The sequence below is a fragment of the Carassius auratus genome, chromosome 17 (genome assembly GCF_003368295.1).
Source record: "Carassius auratus strain Wakin chromosome 17, ASM336829v1, whole genome shotgun sequence".
NCBI classification, from domain to species: Eukaryota; Metazoa; Chordata; class Actinopteri; order Cypriniformes; family Cyprinidae; genus Carassius; species Carassius auratus.
Genome location: NC_039259.1, coordinates 17,242,673 through 17,265,242, shown reverse-complemented (window position 1 = coordinate 17,265,242; position 22,570 = coordinate 17,242,673). Strand labels below are relative to the sequence as shown.

At 36.5% G+C, this 22,570-nt stretch overlaps 1 protein-coding gene across 1 annotated transcript; it reads left to right on the top strand.

Annotated features, from left to right (window-relative positions):
• The first annotated feature begins 16,157 nt into the window (after positions 1–16,157).
• On the top strand, positions 16,158–19,955 carry LOC113117917 (glutamate receptor ionotropic, delta-1-like). Its single transcript, XM_026286820.1, has 2 exons — positions 16,158–16,537; positions 19,258–19,955. The coding sequence occupies exons 1-2, from the start codon at positions 16,459–16,461 to the stop codon at positions 19,419–19,421; spliced, it is 243 nt and encodes an 80-aa protein (XP_026142605.1). The 5' UTR covers positions 16,158–16,458; the 3' UTR covers positions 19,422–19,955.
• The last annotated feature ends 2,615 nt before the right edge of the window (positions 19,956–22,570 follow it).

Sequence of the window (22,570 nt, the reverse complement as noted above, 5' to 3'; positions counted from 1 at the left end):
ATTAAATACCAAAAGAAGGAGAAACATATGCGTCTACGATCTTTAACTTTCCTCAGAAGCAACGAAAACACAATATGTAACACTTTGGCTTTGTATTCATTAGCATTTGACTAATATATAACACATAAAAACTCTCATCCTGTAAACAAATCACAGGATTCAGAGCCCCGGGGCTAAATGAGGTCGCTTGAGGACAGAGGAGTGATTCAGTGGTTGTCTTCCGAGGAGAATAAAAGAATATTTATTCATTTTCGAGGCACAGGAAGCTCAATTGTGTTATGAGGTTTTGCATTTGTTAGCTCGCTTTTTAATGCGCGACCTGAGGATAATTAGATGCGAACAGATGGAGGTCAGGTGACGTCTTCGGTAATTTACTTTCATATGGATTTTGATTTTGTGATCCCCACAAATGGCTAAGAACAGGTTGATCCGTGCCGGCATTTCTCATCTTGCTTAAGACATTATTAACATCTCATTAGAATTAGGGCCTTCTCCATCATCCTCTTGCTCTCCTTCTAACTCTTTCCTCTTTCGTAAGGGACCAGATGTAGCTTCTCTATTTCTCCCTTCCCATCATGCATTATGTATTTCATTATCGTGACAAACAACTCTCAGCCGCTGGAGTACAGCCAAACATAATCGACACACGGACATTAAATGGCTCTCATGAGCCTTCCTGTATCGATCTGCATAGTGACCCAGAGCAGGAGCAGGACTGGAGATGCTCTGAACATAAAACTCCAACTCTTCTAAATGTACTTCCGTGGCAGGGTTCACCTCAGAAGAATACCATCCAGGGACTGGCTGATTACAGAACACTGACCCGTCCATTTAGTGTATGATTTATTAATTGAGGTAAATGTCAAGTTTGCAATTACTTCACAATTCATCTGGAGGAGCTCAAAGGAATATATTAAAAATACGTGACAATTAGATGGAAATGTGAAGGCTGTGAGGATGAGAGAGAGCGGGGGCGTTTGTTTAGGGGATATTTGTGTGCTGTGGGGGAAAAAGCCATGGCATTTCTGAGATTGGGTCACATTTATCAGGCGATTCACTCTCAAACGCTGCTGTCAGCTTCTTGGCGTTCAGACTCCAGGATAATCTATTTCTTGAGATGGCAGCTACACTTTCACAAAGATTTTTTGGGGGGCTTTTTGTTTGGTGAATATAGTCAACTTCAAAACGGACAGTTCAAGGTGAAAGCTTTAATCATTTGTTTCTAAATTAAGAGTCGTTTGACATTTGGAAAAGGAGTTGAGGTGGAAATTTTGTTCATGACTCACCGGAACACAATGAATCTTCTGGAAGCAATCGATTTTGATTTTCACACATCTTCGGTCTCAGTTTGTCCGTTGCTGGGTATATAATGTTTTCAACATTTCATTGAGGAGCCAGAGAATCAAAACCTTGGCTTGGAGCTTGACAATTATAGGGTTGGATCTCTGCCACAATTCTGTGTGCGAAAGATCATATTTTAAGCACACAAATTGCATTTTGCACACGCGCAATCAGAGTTTTGTGGAAAAATGTTCATCTCGCAAAGAAAAAAGTATTTAGAGCGCACTAAAATCAATTTTGCATTTACATTTTTCTTTTCTTTTTTTGGATTTGTGCAGACCTTCTCTTTTGCACATGCAAACTTTCACTAGCTTGCTCAACCAAAGCCTGCCCTCAGTTCTCTCAAAATGCAGATGAGTGGATTGCTTAACATAGCCCATTTTTACAATATGCCATAATTCCAGCCAATCAGAGACAATGCTGCAAAATTCTGATTGGCTGCCTTGACAACCAATCACAACATTCATTGCATTACTGATGACAGAGGAAGAGGGAAAATACAGTGCATGCATAATTATTATAGTTGAATAAAGTTGATATTCTGATTCTATTTTTTTTCCCCAAGCACATTTAATCAATTCCAAACCAAATCAATCTTATTAACTACTATTAATCTTGTATTTTATCGATTATAATAACCAATATATAATTGTTCATTGGTCTTCAAGTATTTTACTAGACTTCAGTATGTGATTCTTATTAAATTTTTTAGGATTCTATACTTAACCTAAGTCTCTGAGAACCTGACACCTTGTATTTCTGGAGACTCCAGGTAGGTGGTGCTGGAGACTAAATAGAAAATAGAAAGAGCCAATTGCTAATCAGGAACGTCAGTGTGTCACTGCAGCTGTTAGCTGTTAGTCCCTGTTGCTATAGAAACAGTCAGCAGTATGAAAAATGCTTTTAGGACTGCACATGTGCACTGGGTGATTATAACGCTATTTGAGCAAAAGTACCAACATTTATGAAACAGCTGTTGTCAGATTTCTTTGATGATTTCAAATATGAAATTTACTCATAAGCTTAGTGAACAGTGTTGGAGAACTTGATGTTTCCCCATTCAAAGAGACAGGAGTTGCATTTGCATGGCAAAGAGGCATTTCAAAGATGGCCACCGAGTGACATGACTTGTCTTAAAAGAACTTTGGTTGCATTGAGCAAACAAGTCATTGCCATTTAGAGAGCACTGAGGTCAGGCATCAGGTGACTAAGTTAGATCAAAGAGAAGGTCTAGACTAATCCAAATAACTTATTTTAAATGCAAAAATTGATTTCCGTGCACACAAAATACTTTCTTCTTTGCAAGACAAACATTTTCTCCACAAAACTCAGTTCTATCGCATGGAAAACATAATTTTGAGCACTCAAAATATGATCTTTCGCACGCAGAGTTGTGGCAGAGTTCTAATCCCATAGACCATAGCAATTTTCTGCTGCAGATTTTGGTCACACTATAAGGTCCAGTTTTCGCCATTAACAAACCATAAACTATGACTTTTGCCTCAATAAACTCCTAATTTGTTGCTTATAAATAGTAAGGATGGTAGTTGTTCAGTTTAAGTATTGGGTAGGATTAGTGATGTAGAATATGGTCATGCACAATATGTGCTTTATAAGTGTTAAAATGGTAATAATAGGCATGCTAAAAAGCAATTAATTAATAGTGAGAATTGGTCACCATACCCGGACTTTTTGTTATTTTATTTCATTGTATTAGTTAGCGTTGGTTTAGATTTTGTTTTGTTTATGGCCATTTATTTACAAAATATGGGTCAGAGGCCAACAGTGTTATGTGTGTATTTTTATATATAAATTAAAATAGAAAAAAGCAATTTTTATTGCAAAAATATTTCACAACATCACTGTTTTAGTGTATTTTTGATCATATATACCTTTACAGTTATTTTAATCTGTTAATTATTTTATTATTATTATTATTATTTTAATACATTGTACAATGTAATTTATTTCTCTGATGGCAAAACAGCCAAGTCTTCAGTGCCACATGACCTTTCAGGAGTCATTCTAATAAGCTGATTTGGTGCAGAAACATTTCTTTATCAATTATATTGAATATAGCTCTGTTCTGACTTTTTTCTTGTTGTTGTTGTTGTTGTTGTTGTTGTTGAGGAAATAGGGAAACTTTAAATCTTTCACTGATGAATAAAAAAATTCTAAAGAACAGCATTTCTTTGAACTTTTTAATTTTTTTTCAAATATATATATATTTTACTTGGTATCTTTAAAATTAAGTATCATGAAAAAAAAAAAAAAATAATAAAAAAATATATATATATGTATACTTTATATGTGTGTGTGTGTGTGTGCTGGGCTTCTGTGGAACGTAGAATGGACATTTATATTCCCTGCAAACAGTTAATTTGTTCACTGAATTTTGGGCATATAACCAAACAATTAGGTCAAAACATTTTTGACTGCAAAATCATTAAGATTATTCCTTTGTACTTATGCAACCATCTATTTTGCCATAATGCACAAACCAAATTGCTATTATAAATAACTGTGTGGAGATGGTGATGGGAATATTTCTGCTCGTTTAACTGATCCAGGAATTTTATCAGAGGATATGAATCCTGAGTGTATACTGGCAGAGAGATTATGAGAGAACGTGAGGGGAGGAAGAGTGGAGGAGAGGTCTGATCAGCATTTACAGACTTTTATTGAAAGTTAAAGCCAAACAGCTCAGCGAGGCAACTTCACCAAGGTCAAACGAATAAAATAGAACGAAGTGAAGACACAATAAAGAGGTAGCAGCGAAAGGTTTGATGGAGATACAAATCACCTGAATCAACACAGCTCTAAAAATAAGATGAAACCCTCAGGTAAAACATTACAGATGCAGGAACCTGAGTGTCTAAGTATAAAAATGCTTTCAGATGCATATTACAATAAAGCTTCAAAGGTACATTTGTTATTCTAGGTCTTACGGAAGTGCTGTTCTGAGTTCACCAGCATGGTATAGGAACACAGTTCATCCAAGAACACAAAAGAAAAGATATTTTGAAGAATGTGGGTAAACAAATAATTGCTTGCTCCCACTGACTTCCATAGTATGGAGAAAAAAATATTTCAGATCTGTTCAAAGAAACGATTTATAGATGTTCGCTTTATATTCAAGGAGTTTTGAATGTAGATTTTCAATTTCAGTTGCATTAACTGCCTGGCACTTTCATCTCACTATATAAGAAATGGACAAACAGCTTTCTCTGTCTGAAATGAGAGCCTAATATTAATGCATTTATAGCTCTGAATTCAGTCACACGCTGGGCACAGGCGTAACATTTATCTCTGCTGGACTCTGAAAGGAAAGGAAACCTAAAAACAACATTAGGGACCCTGTGATGACTGCTTTCAACTGCTGGAAAAGTTGTGAATGATGGGTTGATATTTTTTCAGTCTGTAGAAATCCATTTTTTGTCCTTTTTTTTTACTCCTTTGAGCTGTGAGATGCAGACGTAGTTTTCCCAAAAGTATTTGAACACTTCAGTCACTTAAAAATTTGTGAATGTTATTTAAAAAAAAAAAAAAATCAAAACAAGTGGCATCTATTTAAAAGAGTCTGAGTATATTCTGTTTTTTATGAAGAACTTGCTTCTTGACTATTGATAAAGGAGATTAATCCTGGAATTTTTTGAACTAAGTAACACATATTCAGACATTTGATATACAGCTTTTGGCATACTACACTATAGGGAACTAGGCATATCCAAACATGATATGAGTAATGTTATTGTGGAGAAAAGGTCTGGCATTATTTGGTTGCAGATGCCATATTGAGTCTGTCAGATTTATTTATTCATTTATTTGAAAGAAACTCACCAAGGATGCTTAAAAAAATACTGTAAAACCAGAACTGTTAAAAATTGTAGTACAAATTTTAAAATAACTATTTTCTATTTTAATATATATTTCAAAAAATATATACTTATTTTCTGTAATGCAAAGCTGAATTTTCAGCTCATGATTCTTGATAAAATTTTTATAAATTTCTTTACTGTCACTTTTGACTAAATTGTGTTCTTGATAGTATTATTTATTTCTTTCTATAATAATAATAATAATAATAATAATAATAATAATAATAATAATAATAATTAGTATTTTGGATGGTAGTGTACATGTTTTGTGATGGTAAATATGATATTTATTTTTTACCATAAATTTTTAAGCAATTCATATTTTTTAACTTACAATTTTTAGAGTAATATACTGTAAAATGTCGTGTTTTCCTGTCAAATGTAATTAATATATATATATTTTTTTTAAGATAGATGTATAGATACACCCAATTGTGTTTCGGCACCCCTGGTTGCCAGTTGGTGGGAAACACAACGTATTTCATTTCATTCATCGTCAAGTGCGCTTGTTCCTGTTGGTTTCGTCAATCTGGCAACCTGTGTTCGTCAAGTACGAGGAGGACTCTCCAATTTGTTTTTAATTTGGACTGCAATACCTAGTTCAACCACTCAGTGTCAATCCTACATACAGCACCTTTAAATCAAGCATCTCTTTGGTTTCTGAGAAACAGAAAACATGACAATAATTTTTTTTTGTCTTCATCAAATAATTAAAGTCAGAATGAAGACCTTCCAATGAAGCTCAACTTAGAAATAATTTCACACTCCACAGGAGAAGGTTTGACGTTTTCTCTCTCCCGCTCAGCTCTATATTGAACAGACTTGACTGAATTGAAAGCCATAATGATAGTTTCTATAATTACTATACTTAGGCCTTTCATATCATATAGTCTCTTATGCTGTAGAGAAGAATCAAGAGAGAACCTGTAAGAATCTCGGTATACTAAACAATCTTGCCACATGTATCTGAAGAATTCTATACTTCTGTATCTTTATGTATTTATCTAAATTTCTAACTTTAAGCAATTTATTAGGATATTGTTTTCTGCTCACACGTGTTTAGTGTCTTACAGCACATGCAGTCTGCAATGTCATACATTTTTAAAAAAGTTTAGGAGGCAATATGCCATCTTGGCCATATGGTACAAACATGTTGTGTGTGTGAGCGCGTGTTTGTGTGACGGTGTGTGTGTGTGCTGTTTTAAAAACTACAGCAAAACCTATATTAAAAGAATCTATAGAAAATATACAGAGCAGGATGTATTCATTCTGTGTCATTCAGCAGAAACAGAGAGGAAAGGTCACGTTTGTTTGTGTCTTCTCCAATATGTTTATGTACAACTAAACATTTTTCTGAGTCACTGTTGTGTCAATTTATACTGTATATATAGAGTTTATACACCACATATGGGTAACATAAGTGGCCTTTCAATGCTTATCTCAGTTGGTTTGTTTCTTTTGCTTGCAGTAAGTGCATAAGAAAAATCTAACATTTATATTTTAGTGTTTATGTAGGTCAGTGCTATAGTTCATTATGAAGTTTCTTTAGGAAAACATCTCTCTCTCGCTTTAGTGACTTGGTGATCTGACTGCACATTTTCTCTCCTCTGTAGCTGCACAGTTTTGATGTCGCGCATACATCAATCACACTCAGTGTAATTTTCATTTCACACTCATTAGAGCGGAGCAAAAGAAATGTCCAAACATCAGCCTCACATTTACAGGAACAGGGTCAGATAGGATAAGAGAGTGAAGAGAAGCATGAATAAACCCTGGGGAAATCGTGTGAAATTTGCTGTAAAAAATATATTGGTAACTGGTTGCCAGAAATTCACCATAAGAAACACGGTGACTATATTTCAAATGTAGTATTCTAGTGTATGCTTTACCGTTTACTGCTGTGTACTTCATTGAGTAATGTTAATATACTAATTTGCTTTTGTAACTCAACTGAAATTCTTGTGGAATGTTAATTTTTTTCCAGAATTCTCCGACAAAAAGAAAGCTCAAAAGAACAGCATTTATTTGAAATAAAAAATATTTTGTAATGTTAAAAACGTCTTGTCACTTTTGATCAGTTTAATGCATATGTGCTGAATAGAAAATATATATATTGAAAAAAAATTAATCTTACTTGCCTCTGACATTTTCTGCAAAAATATTAAACTGTTTTCAACATTGGTAATAATAAGAAATATGAAAAAATTTGGCATAATTTGAATGATATTAGTTTACAATGTTACTGTTTTTAATGTATTTTTAGTCATATAAATGCAGTTTCATAAAAAACATAACTATTCCGAAATTACGAATATGTGTGTGTGTGTGTGTGTGTGTGTGTGTGTGTGTGTGTGTAATAAAATGAACAGCAAAATAATAAATGCTTTTACTGCAATATATATGATAAGAATATAATATAATAAGATAAATCATGCCTGGCAGGCACATTCTGCACCAATGTACAGTTTAATTAAATGCCACATGTATTGCTCATTAAGTATATTTTTCATTGTTTCAAGGTAACTCCCAGTTAACTAATTAACAGGTTTTCAGTCAAGGACTTTTTGGCAAAAACAGCCTCTGCACTGTTTGAAAAGTGAGACGTGGCCTCAGAGAGCTGCAGAAAAAATGAGCAGTTTGTGAAGGTAGCTCAGGTAGACTCTGTAGATTTCGGCTCTCCTGAAAGTAGCAGAAAGCTCCATTTATGATTTTTCAAAATCACAAACATCAGAGTCCAAAGCTGGTTCTGCTTAGAAACTGAGAACATTTTATCCCCAGAAATTTAAAAGTGAGTTTGGGATCACTGAAACTGGTCTTTTCATGTGCTTCCTTTGGAAATAGCGAAAAGCTCATCAATAATGTAGAAGAGTCTTGCCTCAGTGTTCGGTTCAGAACAGTTTTAACAAAGACAAAACAAGCAGTTTGCCATTGTAAACAAAGACTCTGCTTCTGTTTTTTCTTCACTTTCTTCTCTTCTTGCCTGAGTCTCCATGGTGAATTAATGTAGTGATGGGGCTTACCGTTCAAACCAAATGCGGTCTGCTTTAGGCTGCAGTTTACTTACAATATGCGTGAAATGACATGCCATAAAGTCTAAAATGAGCTCATAAACAGTCATAACCTGGAGCATGTCATAAACTCCGGCTGCCGTGTGTATTTGGCTAAGTTTCCACACACTCAACAGTGCAGGAATGTTGAAATGTATTGGAATGTATCCGGTTCTTACTGAATATAGAACAGCGAAGACTGCAGTGACAAGGTGCTATTAGCGTCAGGTGTGCCTCATCTCACGCTGCCTGAACACTGTAGCCACAACCCTCCTCTTGTGTGTGGGTATCTTCTACTCTTATTTTATTTAGATGCATGCTGGGTGCCTGAGCAGCAATACAGATGAAAAACTGTCATTCTTTCTCTCGCTGTTGGGGTTCTGTCTGTATAAAGCGAGAAAGAGGGAAGAAAGCATGAAACATGAAATGAAATTAGTGTGTAAAATATGAACAAGAGCAGCAGGTGATGAGTTTTAGTGCCATCAAAAGAGAAAAAAGGTGGAACTACAAACATGCAGTCCCTAACATCCACACATTAAGGTCACGTTTCCCTGCAAGATCTTTCCGCAGATGTGCCTCGCATCTCGGATTGTAAATCATTCCTCTAGTGTGAGCCAGAAAGGTTTATCTCATTGCAACATCTCATGCACGTTTTAATGCGGAAGAAGAATGGGGAAAAGAGTGACAGGTACGGCTTGTCCACAAAAGGGGGAAATGATTCATTGCTCTATGGGGCCAATATGGACATAAACTATTAAGAATACCGGAGGGAGCTGGGATGGAAGATTGATAATGGGAGTATTGTGAAGTAACTTAACATTGTAAATATATCTTATTAGTTGGAATTATTGCTTTTTTTTAATTCATTGTACAATAAATTTATTTTGTCTTGTTAAATGATATATATTAATTGCATCCAAAATAAAAGTTTTTGTTGACATAATACATTATATATATATATATATATATATATATATATATATATATATATATATATATATATATTTTAATGTAGTATATATATAAATATATTTAATGTACAAATATAACAGTTTTCTTAAATATATATAAGTACGTGTGTGTGTGTGTGTATATACATGTACTTAAATATAAGCATACGTGTACCAACACACACACACACACACACACAAACATGTAGCAAAAAATAAAAATAAAAATAATAATAATGATATGTTTATAACTTAAAAAAAAAACAGTAATGTATTCTGTTCTGCTTCCAAGAAATTCATACTTTTATTTAGGGCTGTGCAAAAAATCTAATGCGATATTCATGCGCATCTCGTCAGTAAAGGCGCTCCTGTGGTTAGTAGTATATATCCAGCACGTGCATTCAGATCACATAAAATAGACGTTTTTTGCCGGGGTTCCCTTGGTAAGATTCACATTTTAGGGGCTAAATATCACATTTTAGGGGCCCAATCCCAATAGCGTGATATTTAGCCCCTAAAATGTGACTTTTAACAAGGCAACCCTTCCATAAAAGGTGTATTTTATCCCCAGGCACATTTTTTTATTGGGGAATACCCTGGAAACGCGATTGGGCTAGTTTTGGACTAGTTTAGAGAAGCAACTGGGCAGGCATTGTTGTGAAAACCTGGCAACACTGATCTGAACGCATGTGAGATTCAGTAGAGAACAGCCCTACTTTTATTCAGTGTGGATATATTAAATTAATGAAAAGTGACAGACATAGACATTTACATTGTTCCAAAAGAAAATTAAAATAAATGCTTTTACTTTTTAAGAACACAGAAAGAAAATTTATTATTTTTTCCACAAAAATATTGCACAAATGTTTTTTAATATACTAATAAGAAGAAACGTTTCTTGAGCACCAAATCAACATATTGATTTTCAAACACAATGATTTCTGAAGGATCATATGATGCTGAAGACTGGAGTAATGGCTGCTGAAAATTCAGCTTTGCCGTCGCAGGAATAATTGACATTTTACAATACATTAAATTAGAAAATTATTTTTGTATATTTTACAATACTACTGATTTTAGTATATATAAATATATAAATAAATACAGCCTTTGGGAGCATAAGAAACAGCTTTTAAAAACATTAAAAACCTTCACTGACCCTAGACTTTTGAGTAGTAGTCTAAATAAGTGTTCTTGAGTTAAGCTCATTTAAAAAATAATAATAATAAATGCATGTGAACTTTTTTCATGTTTATGTAATTTGATTTATATTTTATGTAATTTGTCTGAAGTTGGCTGACCAAATATAAATAAGAAAAATAATCATATAAGTTAAATTAAAGGCTGAAAAATGAATTAATACTGCTTAAAACACAGTTTGACCTGCTGATGTGCTTGTGTTTAGCTGCAGGCCTGGCTTCATCCCAGACCAAGATGACTAATTAGTCTCTTACATTAGACATTAGAAATTTGTCAAAGAAACTCTCAAAGCCTCACTGAGCTATTAGAGAAGCTCATTTTAATTCATTAGATGTCGTTTGGGTGGAAAATAAACGATAATTAGCCCAATGATCATCCTCCTCTGTCTGTGGAGACTATATATGTGCCTTTAAGAAAGAAATAGGACTGGTTATGAGTATTTATTCAGTTCCGTGAGGACAGATGGCCATCAATCTTCCCCTGCTGGGATGTGCGTGAATCTGATCTCTGTCAGATTGTGTTGTGGACTCTGACAGTACAGGTGAGCTTCATGTCTCTGTGCGCTCTGGACACACTTCATTTCTGACAAGGAGGATTTTAAGGTTGGCTGCTGCTATTTCCAAATAATATGTTAGGTGCCTTACATGAACTTATATCCACACTATTCTCCAGTGAAATCAAGCATGTGTGGACAAAAAAAAGCTGTTTGTTTGTTATGTTTGAAAGTTTTTTGCAAACCTATTTGTAACATTGAGTGTTTACCATGAACAGACTGTTGCACACCAAAATCGCTGCAACACAAGTAGAAAATAATGAAGTGGCCATTGATTTGGGTTTCTTTTCATTTAAGACAGATCCATCATTTTGAAAAAAACCTCTAAAAAATGTCTGAAGGACAGAAGCACTGTGTGCATTTAAGAGTTACAATAATAAGTGTTTTCTGTTTGGAACACTTGCTGTTCAGTTGAATTAATGGTTGCATGTCAATTGAGCTATTACCACAAGAGCATCACAATTATTATAATTTTTTTATTTGATTTAATTTTGTTTAGCTATCATATTTTTAATCATCCATCCATCCATTCCTAATTATGACAGACCTTAATAATTTATGAACCGATATGCAGATAAAACAGTATTCTGTTCACATGCGCTGTCCATGGTGCTGATTTTGGTAAAATTTTCTAAGTGAATGACGTGCCTTTCTGTTTCTTTTTATTTGTTGTTGTTCAGATTTGTTGTAGCAGTAACTAAGAATTAGAGTTTGTAGAAATGTTTTTACTAGTTGTAACACCCCAGTACAACAACACAATATATGTCTCAGAGACCAAAACTAGGCACATTCTAATGAGAGAGAAAAAGGCATTCGAATAGTTTCAGACAAAGACAAAAAAAAATTCTAATATTGTTTCTAAAACATTAACCTTCAGGATAATTAATGGTTATTTGCAACCTTCTTGCACTGAGACTTTTGGATGCACGCGACAATGCTCATTTGCTGGAATAAATAAATTCTTGACATAACATTTGGAAAAATGGCCCTGGATCTTGGCAGCGGGTGTTCATGCATGTTTGATCTATTCAAATGCCAGGTCTTATTTACCCTCTCCAGGAAACCTTGAAAGCTTGAAATGACAGTCTCTCTTCATCTAACTCATGACTTCACATAATCGTTTGAAGAAGAGACAAAGAAGAACTATGTGTTCTCTCTCAAACAGCTGCTAGAGTGCTGAATGGTCACTGACTGGAGCACATGTGACAACAATCTCTGCTCTGCTCACGCACCCCACCAGATCGCCTCATTCATGGATGAACCGCTGCGCTGCTGCAGTTAGTGTCCTAACAAGAGCTGACAGGCTTCCTGTTAAACAGACACCACAAAACTCAAGTGCGGTTGGAACTGCTTAATCTTGATTGTCTGTTGCTTGCCCCCCATTACTAATTACTAATTTGTCATTGAGCAGTTGGTTTTATCCTGTGTGACTTGTAGTAGGCTTAACCTCACTATTCATTCCCATTCTCAGTCTAACTGAAATCAAATAATGACCATCAATGACACTTATCTGTGAATTAGAATCTCATCACAGTTTACAATGGGTATTGGTTTGAAGCTTACTTAAAACGTTTTTTTCATACTTGAAGGCATAGTTCACCCAAAAATTTAAATTCTGCCGTTAATTAGTCACCTGCATGTTGTTCCAAATCATTTATTTATCTTCAGAACACAAATTAAGATATTATTGATGAAATCCAAGAGATTTCTGACCCTGCATAGACCGCAATTCAACTGACAATGTTCCATGCCCAGAAAGGTAGTAAGGAAAATTGTCACAAAATTGTCCATGTGACATCATTAGTATTTCTGAAGATGAACGAAGGTCTTACAGGTTTGGAACAATATGATAGTGAGTAATTAAAGACGGAATTTCATTTTTGGGTTAACTATCCATTTAAATATGTATTTTTACATATCTGAAACTAGAAAATGTGGTGTTATTTTACAGATTGCATGAGATGGTACAACCAATTAACTTAATTGAACAAATGTTGTCAAGCATATAAAAAACATAATCAGTGGTTCAGAAAATGAATTCATTGGGGTATGTTTGGGTGGTCAATTTGTTTCAGAAGGTTATATTAAACAATCTGATGATTTTGTTATTGTGTTCTTTGCTATCTGCAGTAATCTGTGTTCCACTGTTTGATTTTATGTCCCCTCTGACCGCATGTGGTGTCTTTGCCCCAAACAGGACTCTAAAGGTTCAAATTTAGCCACCGTCTGACCTGAATTAAATTTTAACCAGCATCCTGTGACTGTTTATTGTATTGTTTAAGAGTCTTGTGTGTTTTTGTAATGGTATTATGGACTGCAATGTTTTCATGCATTCATAATGGTAGTCCACTAATGAGGCTACAGCTGGAGGGGAGCTTGGGGGCACTAAACATGTCTGCTTTCCTTTGATCGGCTTTAATTATGTACATGTCATGGTTCGTGAGATCTCTGACAAGTAGTAGGACAGCAGCTTAACACCCCTCATCTCCACCATATTCTCTGTTTCTTTTCATCCTCACGGCTTGTTTTCTCATGTCCTTTTTGTAGGATTGAATCTTGAGAAGTTGATCTAGACTTTTTTTTTTTTGCTGTTGTTGTCTTTTTGATGCCCTCCGATTGTCAGGACTTGATCTATTTAATGATTATTACATCCTTCAGGTTGATTTTGAACTGCTTGAAGTAGAGTAGGTCTGGTTTCACATAAATCAGAGAGGATGAAGAAACAAATGTGTCTGCTGAGTGGTCTGAAATTTTTGTTTTATAATTTATTAATCTAGCGTCAGTTGTGTGAAGCACTGCTCTCACAGATTCCACTTTCATAACATGCAGCTTCTGTCGGTCAACATGGCGTGATCAACTAGTTGCAAAATCTGTGCAGGGAAACCAAGTGAAATTGAAACTAATTAATAAAAATCCTATTTTTGGTGTATTGTTGTCAAGTCTCTGCTCTTTGCCCTTTTCTCAATCCCCTCTTTGAAGTCTCTGCAGCGGCATGGGTCTAGTTTTCACCAAATAAGTTGTGACATGAGCTGTTCTATCTTGTCATGTTAACACCCAGAGTCCAACTGGAGTATCTAGCCTGCAGAGCCCAAACACAGATTAGCACACTAATCTAACCTACAGGACTAAGGATGGAGGGTTGCTTTAACTATCAGCAGTGCTGAATTCAGATTCAGTACTCAGCACATGCTTCAGCAAAGGGTAGCTCTTCATTATCATTTGTTCAGATTACAACCACATATCCACCTGCTCAAGCATTAATTGCTGATTACATTAAAATGGAAGGGAGTGATTTTCTACATATGGTTAACATAGCTGTTAAAGGAATGTTCTGGATACAATAAATTCAGCACAGTTGATCGCATTTGTTGCATTTTGTATTTCATCACTGAAGTAAATCCCACATGCATTTCTGATACATCAAGAGAAGCCTTCACTCTCCCGGTGTCAGGTAAGGATGTAGCATAGCTTGTTTTTATTATCAGATATTACAAATGTGTGCAGGCAACTGAAAGGAAATGAGCTGATATCCAGCTGATTCGAGACAGCGTTCTGATGGACTACCTGCTCAGCTCCATGTAAATAAGGAAGCAACCTCCCTTCTTAGCATGCTTACAAGGATATCACACAAAGGTTACCGCCACTTGATACAATGTAGTTGAAAGAGTGGATATATGGTTAGTAAGTGATTTTATCACATTAGTTCCATGTATTTGCCAGGTTTACATCCATTAGGCTATAAAAAGTGGGATGAAAGAAACGATTATATTATTATATATTATGCTAAAAACTTAGCTCATTTAGTTCCCTTTCCTTTACTTCCAATCATCATGTTTGCATTTTTATATGATGGATTCAACACACTGAAGATTAAAGGGTGAAAATGTTCTGCTACATTGGATCTACTGCATCAAGATTTGCTGTGTTAATCATCAGTGTCTTCCATTTAGCTATTGTGGTATTTCAAGTGATGCAAAATTATCTAATATTAAGATTTCAATTAAAATATACATATTTGTAAATGATTTATGTTTACCTAAGGACAAACTGGAATGTAAAGTAAATAACCATTTGCAGAAAAACACGTCAATGACCCTATAATACATTCACTGCACACAAAAGCACGAAGTGCACCAAATATATTCTGCTCATTTTATTAAGCAGAACAGTTCCCTAATCTGTAGAGTTCTCAGGAGGCTTCGCGACAGGCACTTCTTCCGATTGTCCAGAGGGGCGCTGTGACGCTGTCCACGGCCGACTGATCCGAGCTGACGACCTGATAGCCTTAACCAAACAATTAAGAGATATTTCTGTTAGTGTCGTTTCAAGAAATATCCTTTAATTGTAAGGTGAAGGTTATCACTGTTCATCCTACATAGAGAGAAATGGCAGAAAAGTATGCAGGAACATTTTTGCAAGAAACGTGACTGTCCCATTTACGTGTTTGTTCAATACCTACGGAGATAAAGAATTCGTTCCATGAGCTGACAGAATCGTTCAAACAACTCACCTTATCAGTATAATGTTTTACCTATTCTAAAAATGCGTATATCTACGCCATATTATAGATTCGACGCTAGTCAGTCATTCATTATTCACAGTCATTCAGTCTCAATCACCCACTTGTTTTCCTTCGTTCCGTGGTTGCTACAGACTCCGTTTCTTTTCTTTTTCAGGGTGCTAGCGGGGTCTATTGAGAGCACCCGGCAAAATATCCAGTGATAAGCGGAGCGCCCGCGGTCGCTCTTCTCACTTCTGGAGTCTCTGTCGGCGCGGTGAAGTTCTGTGGAGAAACCGTCCGTATCAGCAACTTTTCTTTCCCTCCAGCAGCCCTGAGTTTAAAACCAGCTAGGGGTTGTGCCTCTCGTTTGAAAAACATAGTTTAGTACTGTATGTTTGAGGAGATTGTCCCGAACTTCATGCGCTCAGGGCTGCGCTAGACCTCCCGCCGCCACTCCGCTGTGGCGACTCTCTCCGGCGAGCGCAGACTTCATTTCTCGTTGGTTTTTACCCTACCGTTCCGATCTTTCGATTCGGTCACGTGGTGGGGCGAAACGGGAAAGACTGCGAGCTTTGAGAGAAAGTGTGTGTGTGTGTGTGTGTGTGTGTGTGTGTGAGAGAGAGAGAGAGAGAGAGAGAGAGCGGGGGTGGGGGTGGGGGGTCTTTCTCTGCTTTGCAGTAAGCAGTATCCAAACCACACTGAGAGCTGGAGCGCGCAGACCCGTTACTTTGCCTCTGACCGTGGTACCCCCGTCGTTTCCCTTGCACTCCTACCCCTCCTTTTCTGCTTTCCTTCCCTGAGAGTTCTTTTTCTCCCCGCGAATATCCTTTCTCACTTTCAATTTTAATAGATCTCGGAGAAAGATAGAAGTGACGCATCCTTGATCTCCTCCACAGCATTCGTTCTCGCGCACGCTCTTTTCTTTCTGGAACTGGATTTTTTGAAACGACGTGGACGCGTGGATGATACACCGGGGCGAGAACTGGAGATGGAGTTGCTCGTGATCAGCCTCTCCTTATGGATCCTGCAGTGCCGCTCAGCTCGCGCGGACTCCATTATTCACATCGGTAAGCACGGTCTCGGACAGACGGCGCTCAATCACGGATGGCTTTCTTCAGTGCATCGTATTTTAAAGTCGGAAGGGTGCAGATTTTACTTGATAGAAGGCGTATTAGCTCCCCTGATCTGTTTGACAATTGATAAACGGCTTTAACTTGCCAGGAAACATAAGCAAACAGGTCCACAAAGTGAATTTCAGGTGGCGCTGAACGCAAAGGCTTCACGAATGATTTTAGATAAACGTATAAGCAAATCGAATCGGCTATATTCTCGGTCTGTTTCAGGGTTAACTCCAGTCCACCCCTCCCCAGCCTTAAGCCTGAACTTTCTGTTGAACGTGACTTAAATGTTAATTTCGTTCATTGATGTACTGAGCGCGCGACAAGTCTCTTCCCGTGCCCGCCTGACGTTTCTTAACAGAACTTCTACTTGTGCTGATGCTTTCTTATTATAGATTGTTAATAAACATTTATCTCAGACGCTTTTGTTTTATCAGTCGTTTATTTTAGTGAGTTTGGATGCCTTGTGTCATTATGCAGCATTCAGCCCTCTTTGGTGACTTATGCTGGGAACGAAATTTATTTGCTTCAGGTTAGGCGCAAAATACCTCTTAATATGTTCCCTGTAGAAATGTGATCGTATTAGGCTAAACAACACTGGTTCATGCCGGATTCGGATGCGTAACGCGTTGTAAATCTAGTGCTCTTCTGTTGGTAGGGAACCTCTCTTTTGTATGCAGTGGATGTTCTGCATCATCCGGTGCGCTTGACTGTTCTTCTTCTCATCACCAGGATCACTCAAAATTGGATTTGAAGCTTAGTTTTAAAGAAGGATGATGTTAAGTCCCAAAGTTGAAGCATAGACTCCACTATAAGACAAATTTCCACTTCAACAGAATGCACCTTTACTGCAATTATCTCATGCTCTGACTTCTTGTTAGTTACCAGTTAGTATATGTATATAATTCTTCTCAGGCTTTTATTGCTAAACTACTTAATTAGGTCTAAATGGTTTGATTTAATGGTTTATCCTTGGTATAGATTACAACTTTTCCGTGGTTAGTTTGAAAAACAGTTATCTGCCAAACATATGGTCAGCATGGTTTAACCATAATAAAGGAAGCAATTTTGTTGTCATGTGACAAGAAAACCATAAAACCTAGAGGACACTTAAGATTTTATTTAAAAAAATGAAAAAAAGACATGACATGGACATATTTAAACTGTAAGAAAAAATATTTTAGCCTTTTCTTTAGTTTTGTAGAAAACGATGTAAACGATTTTTTTAAATAAAGTAAATTTATGAATCCTGTATACAGAATTGGCTCACGTTTTAGACTAGATTTTGAAAGGTTTTCTCCTCTTTATAACCTTAAACATCCTTATTTGTCTTTGACCTGCATGTGCTGGCCAAGTTATTAAAATTAGCTCACTTTTGTAGCCTCAGTGCACGGCATGAGGCCACAGTGGCTGTTTGTTGATGGCTAACCATGCATGTAAATAAATAAAGCCCTATTTGCTTCTCTTAAACTTCTGGCACTTCAAACCGGCTGCTCTGTACATTTTATCAGTGTCGCCTTGATCTCAATATGTCACATCATCAGTGGGTCACTGTTTATAGTCCTGCACAAGTCAGCCTTATTGATTGCGTCCAGACACATTCTGATTTAATACTGGGCTGCATTTCCACGTGTCAAGGACTTGTTAGTGGAACAGCACTTTATGAGTTATTCAGTCACGTGTAGTCAACATTTAAATTGCTCTGTGCAGTATTATGTCTAGGATTAATCCGTAAACAGCTGAATGAAAATATTACCCTGCTTAGTACATGGCCCACTGGAATACATGAATCTGATAGGTCAATTTTGGCACAGAAGAGTAAAATAATTTTGCATAATGACATCTAAACTGGAAATGTAACCACTGACCATGGCAACAGACCAACGCTCTCGTATCATTTCTGGTCTCTCTCTTTCCATATCAGCACAACTTTGGCAGCATTTCGAAACATTTGGATTGCAAATGAATAGTTTTTAAATTAATATTTTAATATTGCATGAGTGGATTTCTTGTTGCTTAGCTGGTTGTTTTAATTTGTGCAAGCTTTAAGCCAGTCTACCAGTAAGATATTAAAAAACTTTTCCCAAATCAATACTTCATATCCCATTGTTTATTTATTTTGTAAGTTGCTGTGCAATAAGAGCATAATCCCTTACCCATTTCATTCATCTGTCTTGGATATTTTGTGTGACCTGTCCACTTTTTATGCCTTTCAAGGACACAGCAAACTCCAACAACATATAAAGACAGCTCATATTTATAACTGATGCACCATGTCACAGATAAGATCCCCTTGACATAAAAGATCTTCCTGTAGGCTTACAACCCACTGTGTTTCCACAGACTGCAAAATGCCCTTGACAAATTAGGGATGTGTATTAGGGATGCGCATAGAATATTTACAGCTTTTCTAGCACTTGCGCTCTCCATGGTGCTGAACCTGCTCCTGAAATGCCGATGGCTATTGACAGGTGAGGAAGTTGCTGTAAATTGTATCTGATGGTTATACGCTGTGTTCTCGGTACCCTCAATGGGTATAATATAGTTTCAACTGTTTGACCCACACGATGAATCTATGTTCCCTTCATTTTTACCCCTTAAATGGATATGAAAGTTTGAAATGACTGTGAAAGATGTATTAATAGCGAACATTCTGTTTCATCCAACAGGAGCTATTTTTGAACAGAATGCCATACGGGATGACGAGGTTTTTCAGCTTGCCATCTCAGACCTGAGTTTGAATGACGACATCCTCCAGAGCGAGAGGATTACCCATTCTATCAAACTTATCGAGCCCAACAACCCCTTCCAGGCGGTACAGGAAGGTGAGTGAGTGACTGGTATCTCTCAGCAATCGATTAACCATGCCGTTCTACTTTATCTTTATGTCCGGTCCGTTTGCTTGAGCAGTTATCCGATATCTCCAGACCTTTCTTGTGAGGCTCTAACATCAGCAAGTAGAATAGCTGCAGGTGTGGTATTTCCAAAAGTGTTGGTTTCCTCCTCTTAGTCTTTATTTCTATTCAAAATCTTCTTTTCCCGTCAAACAAAATAATGTGTTGTCAGTGTGTTCTGATGATGAAACAAAGTAGCTAAATAAGGCACCTCTTGGAATCAGAATCATGTCCACGTGGAACTGTGCTGAGGACATATATGGTAACATGCTGAGTGTGTTTGTGTCACCCAGGCAAACTGGATCAGCAGTGCCGCTCACAGACATTAATGTATGAATGTAGAACAACTTAATTTATGTTATCAAGCATGACGGCCAGCTGTCATTATCTGAACAGTTCCACATTTTCATTGCCTTCCTCATATGAGCAAATCCTCAGTTTGATCGTGGGTACCTCATATTGCAGAAAGGGTCCAGGGGCCAAATTCATGAGGATCTTAATACAAAGTTGTTATATTTCCTAATAATTAAGTTCGTTAGAATGTTCCTATGTGCAGTTATTTCTTAAATATCTTAAGAATTTCTTGTCAGTTCTCAAAAATGAAAACGAATTAAACATTAAAAACGACTTCCCTATTTAAGTTGAAGTTTACTGCATTTGGCTAATAAGATTTTCAAGCTTTTCAGTTCATTTAGGAATTCAAATTCTTTATTAGTTTTCTTTTTAGAACTGTTAAGAAAAAAGCTAAGAACATTCTTTAAGTCCCATTGCAGTCACACATTTTTTAACCTTAAAACTCCTCTGTGATGATCAAAATGACATATTTAAATAAATTTTTTCCCTTTAAAAATAATTTCTTCATGCCTTAAAACAGCTTTCCTCATTTAGTAAAGTTGATATAATATTTACATTAATATGCATTGCAAATAAGTCCCTACCTCTACTCAATCACAGCCATATACCCTGTATGTCTGAAATAGAAAATTGATTCCAAAGAAGAATCAAAGAGCGAATTATACAGGGTCGTCTCTTTAACATTAGACATGTACAATAACTGATATCATTAGCCTTTGGCTTGATACGTTATCAAGCAGCTAATAACGTGTTGCTAATGTCACACAAACCATGTTTCCATTTGCCATCTCAGCCAGCTATCTTCTAAAAATCAACATCCCTAGGTAATAACACTTTGCTAATGAAATGAAAAGCCCCTCTTGGCAAGTTGACTGGATTGATTACATGTTTGTGATTTTAGCAAACATGGGGCTGAATCAAACCGAATTTATGAACTATAAAAAGTTATTTATTTATTTATTTCTTTAGCTGATGTTGATTGATGAGTTTGCACTTTCAGTTTTAAGCATATTAAAACCACCAGATAGACATGTAAACAACATTAAAAACTTGATTTTCACCACAGGAGGTCTTTAAGAAATGTTTTTGGTGAATACATTTTTTAAAGCTAAAAATAAGTAAATGGTAGACCAGAAGAATTTTATTCTGAAAAATGTATGGTGAATCCTTCCCCAGAGGGTTTAGAAATGACAGAAGGAAAGAGGACATAAGAGTATTGCACTTCTGTCTGGTTTCCAGGGGCTCTGGGATCGATTAGTCTCCCTGGTTTTGAGTGACAGCTGAATGGTGATGACCTTTCACTTTGCTCTTTAGCTTACATTTACCCTACTGAGAAGAAACTCACCTGTCAAATATACCCCCCCCCACACACACACATAGGGAAAAAAACAAACACTTAATCTCCTCTATCAGCAAAACACACACACTTTTGGCAAAGCATAGTTCTAGCCTTTTACCTACCAGTCAATAAAATTACTTAAGATCCTGTATGTGGACAGATGACACACAGCGGGAGTTTGTGGCTCGAGTGTGTATTGTAAGGACCCAACTGTGTGTTTATCTCACAGTGTGTTTATCTCTCTGCATTTTTTTGCCTGTATGGGCATTACATCTAATCACTCATTACAGCTATGTGGCCCACACACACACACACACACACACACACACACACCACATCATTCACCCACACATACACATTCCATAGTAGATAAGTGTGTTACTGCAGAGATGTTTGTGTGTTTTTATGAACAGTGCTACTGTGAGACAATGAACCATTGCAGTTTTTCTTCTTCTTTTTTTTTTTTTTGATGAGACAGTAATGCAAGATAGCAGATTCCTGTTGTGACGAGTCAAGCTAATGTTCAAGAGGCAAATGTGGCCTTGTTGTGTCCTGCTGTGCTTTTTGAGGAAAAAGTGCTGATGTGGAGAAATAGAGTCACCTGAAGGGGAAATCGCTTGAGAAGTGTCACGTCCTGTGTGAAAACAACTTTTAGCGAGTCCTCTAAATGTTTTCTTTTCATCTCTTTGTGCCCCTATGGCTTTCTCTCTCTCCTGCTAAGCCGTTCTAAACCCCTTATTTGATCTGTTTGGCTTCTAGGCTGCAGGAAATAGGAATGGTCATCCTGGATGCTGTCAGATCTTTCTTTTCTCGATAGGGTTGACTCTCGCCTCTTGTATATACGACAGATTTCTTCTTAATTCTTAGTCTGTCCCCCTTCTCTTTCATCTTGTCTGTGGTGCTTTCTTTTTTATAAGTCAATAAGGACACTCTTCATCCTCCAACAAAAGGGCTTAGGCTGCTTATCAAAAAACATGATATTTCAAATCATCACTTATTGGTGGAGAGATCTTCTAAATTGAACACGTCCAAAAAATGCATACTCCTAAAATCATCTTTCTGAGGTTGATGATGGTTATGTGATATTGCAATTGTAAGCGTAAATAATGTAACAATTGATACGAGACTGCTAAATATCACAGGTCAAAGTTTGTCACATTTCTTCATTCTGGTAAAATACAGGACTCATCAAAGTGGGTTTTTAGTACAGTCTCTGGCAAACTTGCACTCACTTTTAATAACACTTTCTTAAAGCAGCTTGATACAAGTCTGTCATTGTAAGTTTATAGAATTTTTGTCCCACTTCTAACACATTTTTAAGGTTCTTCAGAAAAAGACCTGGGGTTTCTTTTATAAAACTCTCTGTAGATTTCATCCTAAAAGTTTAAGTATAAC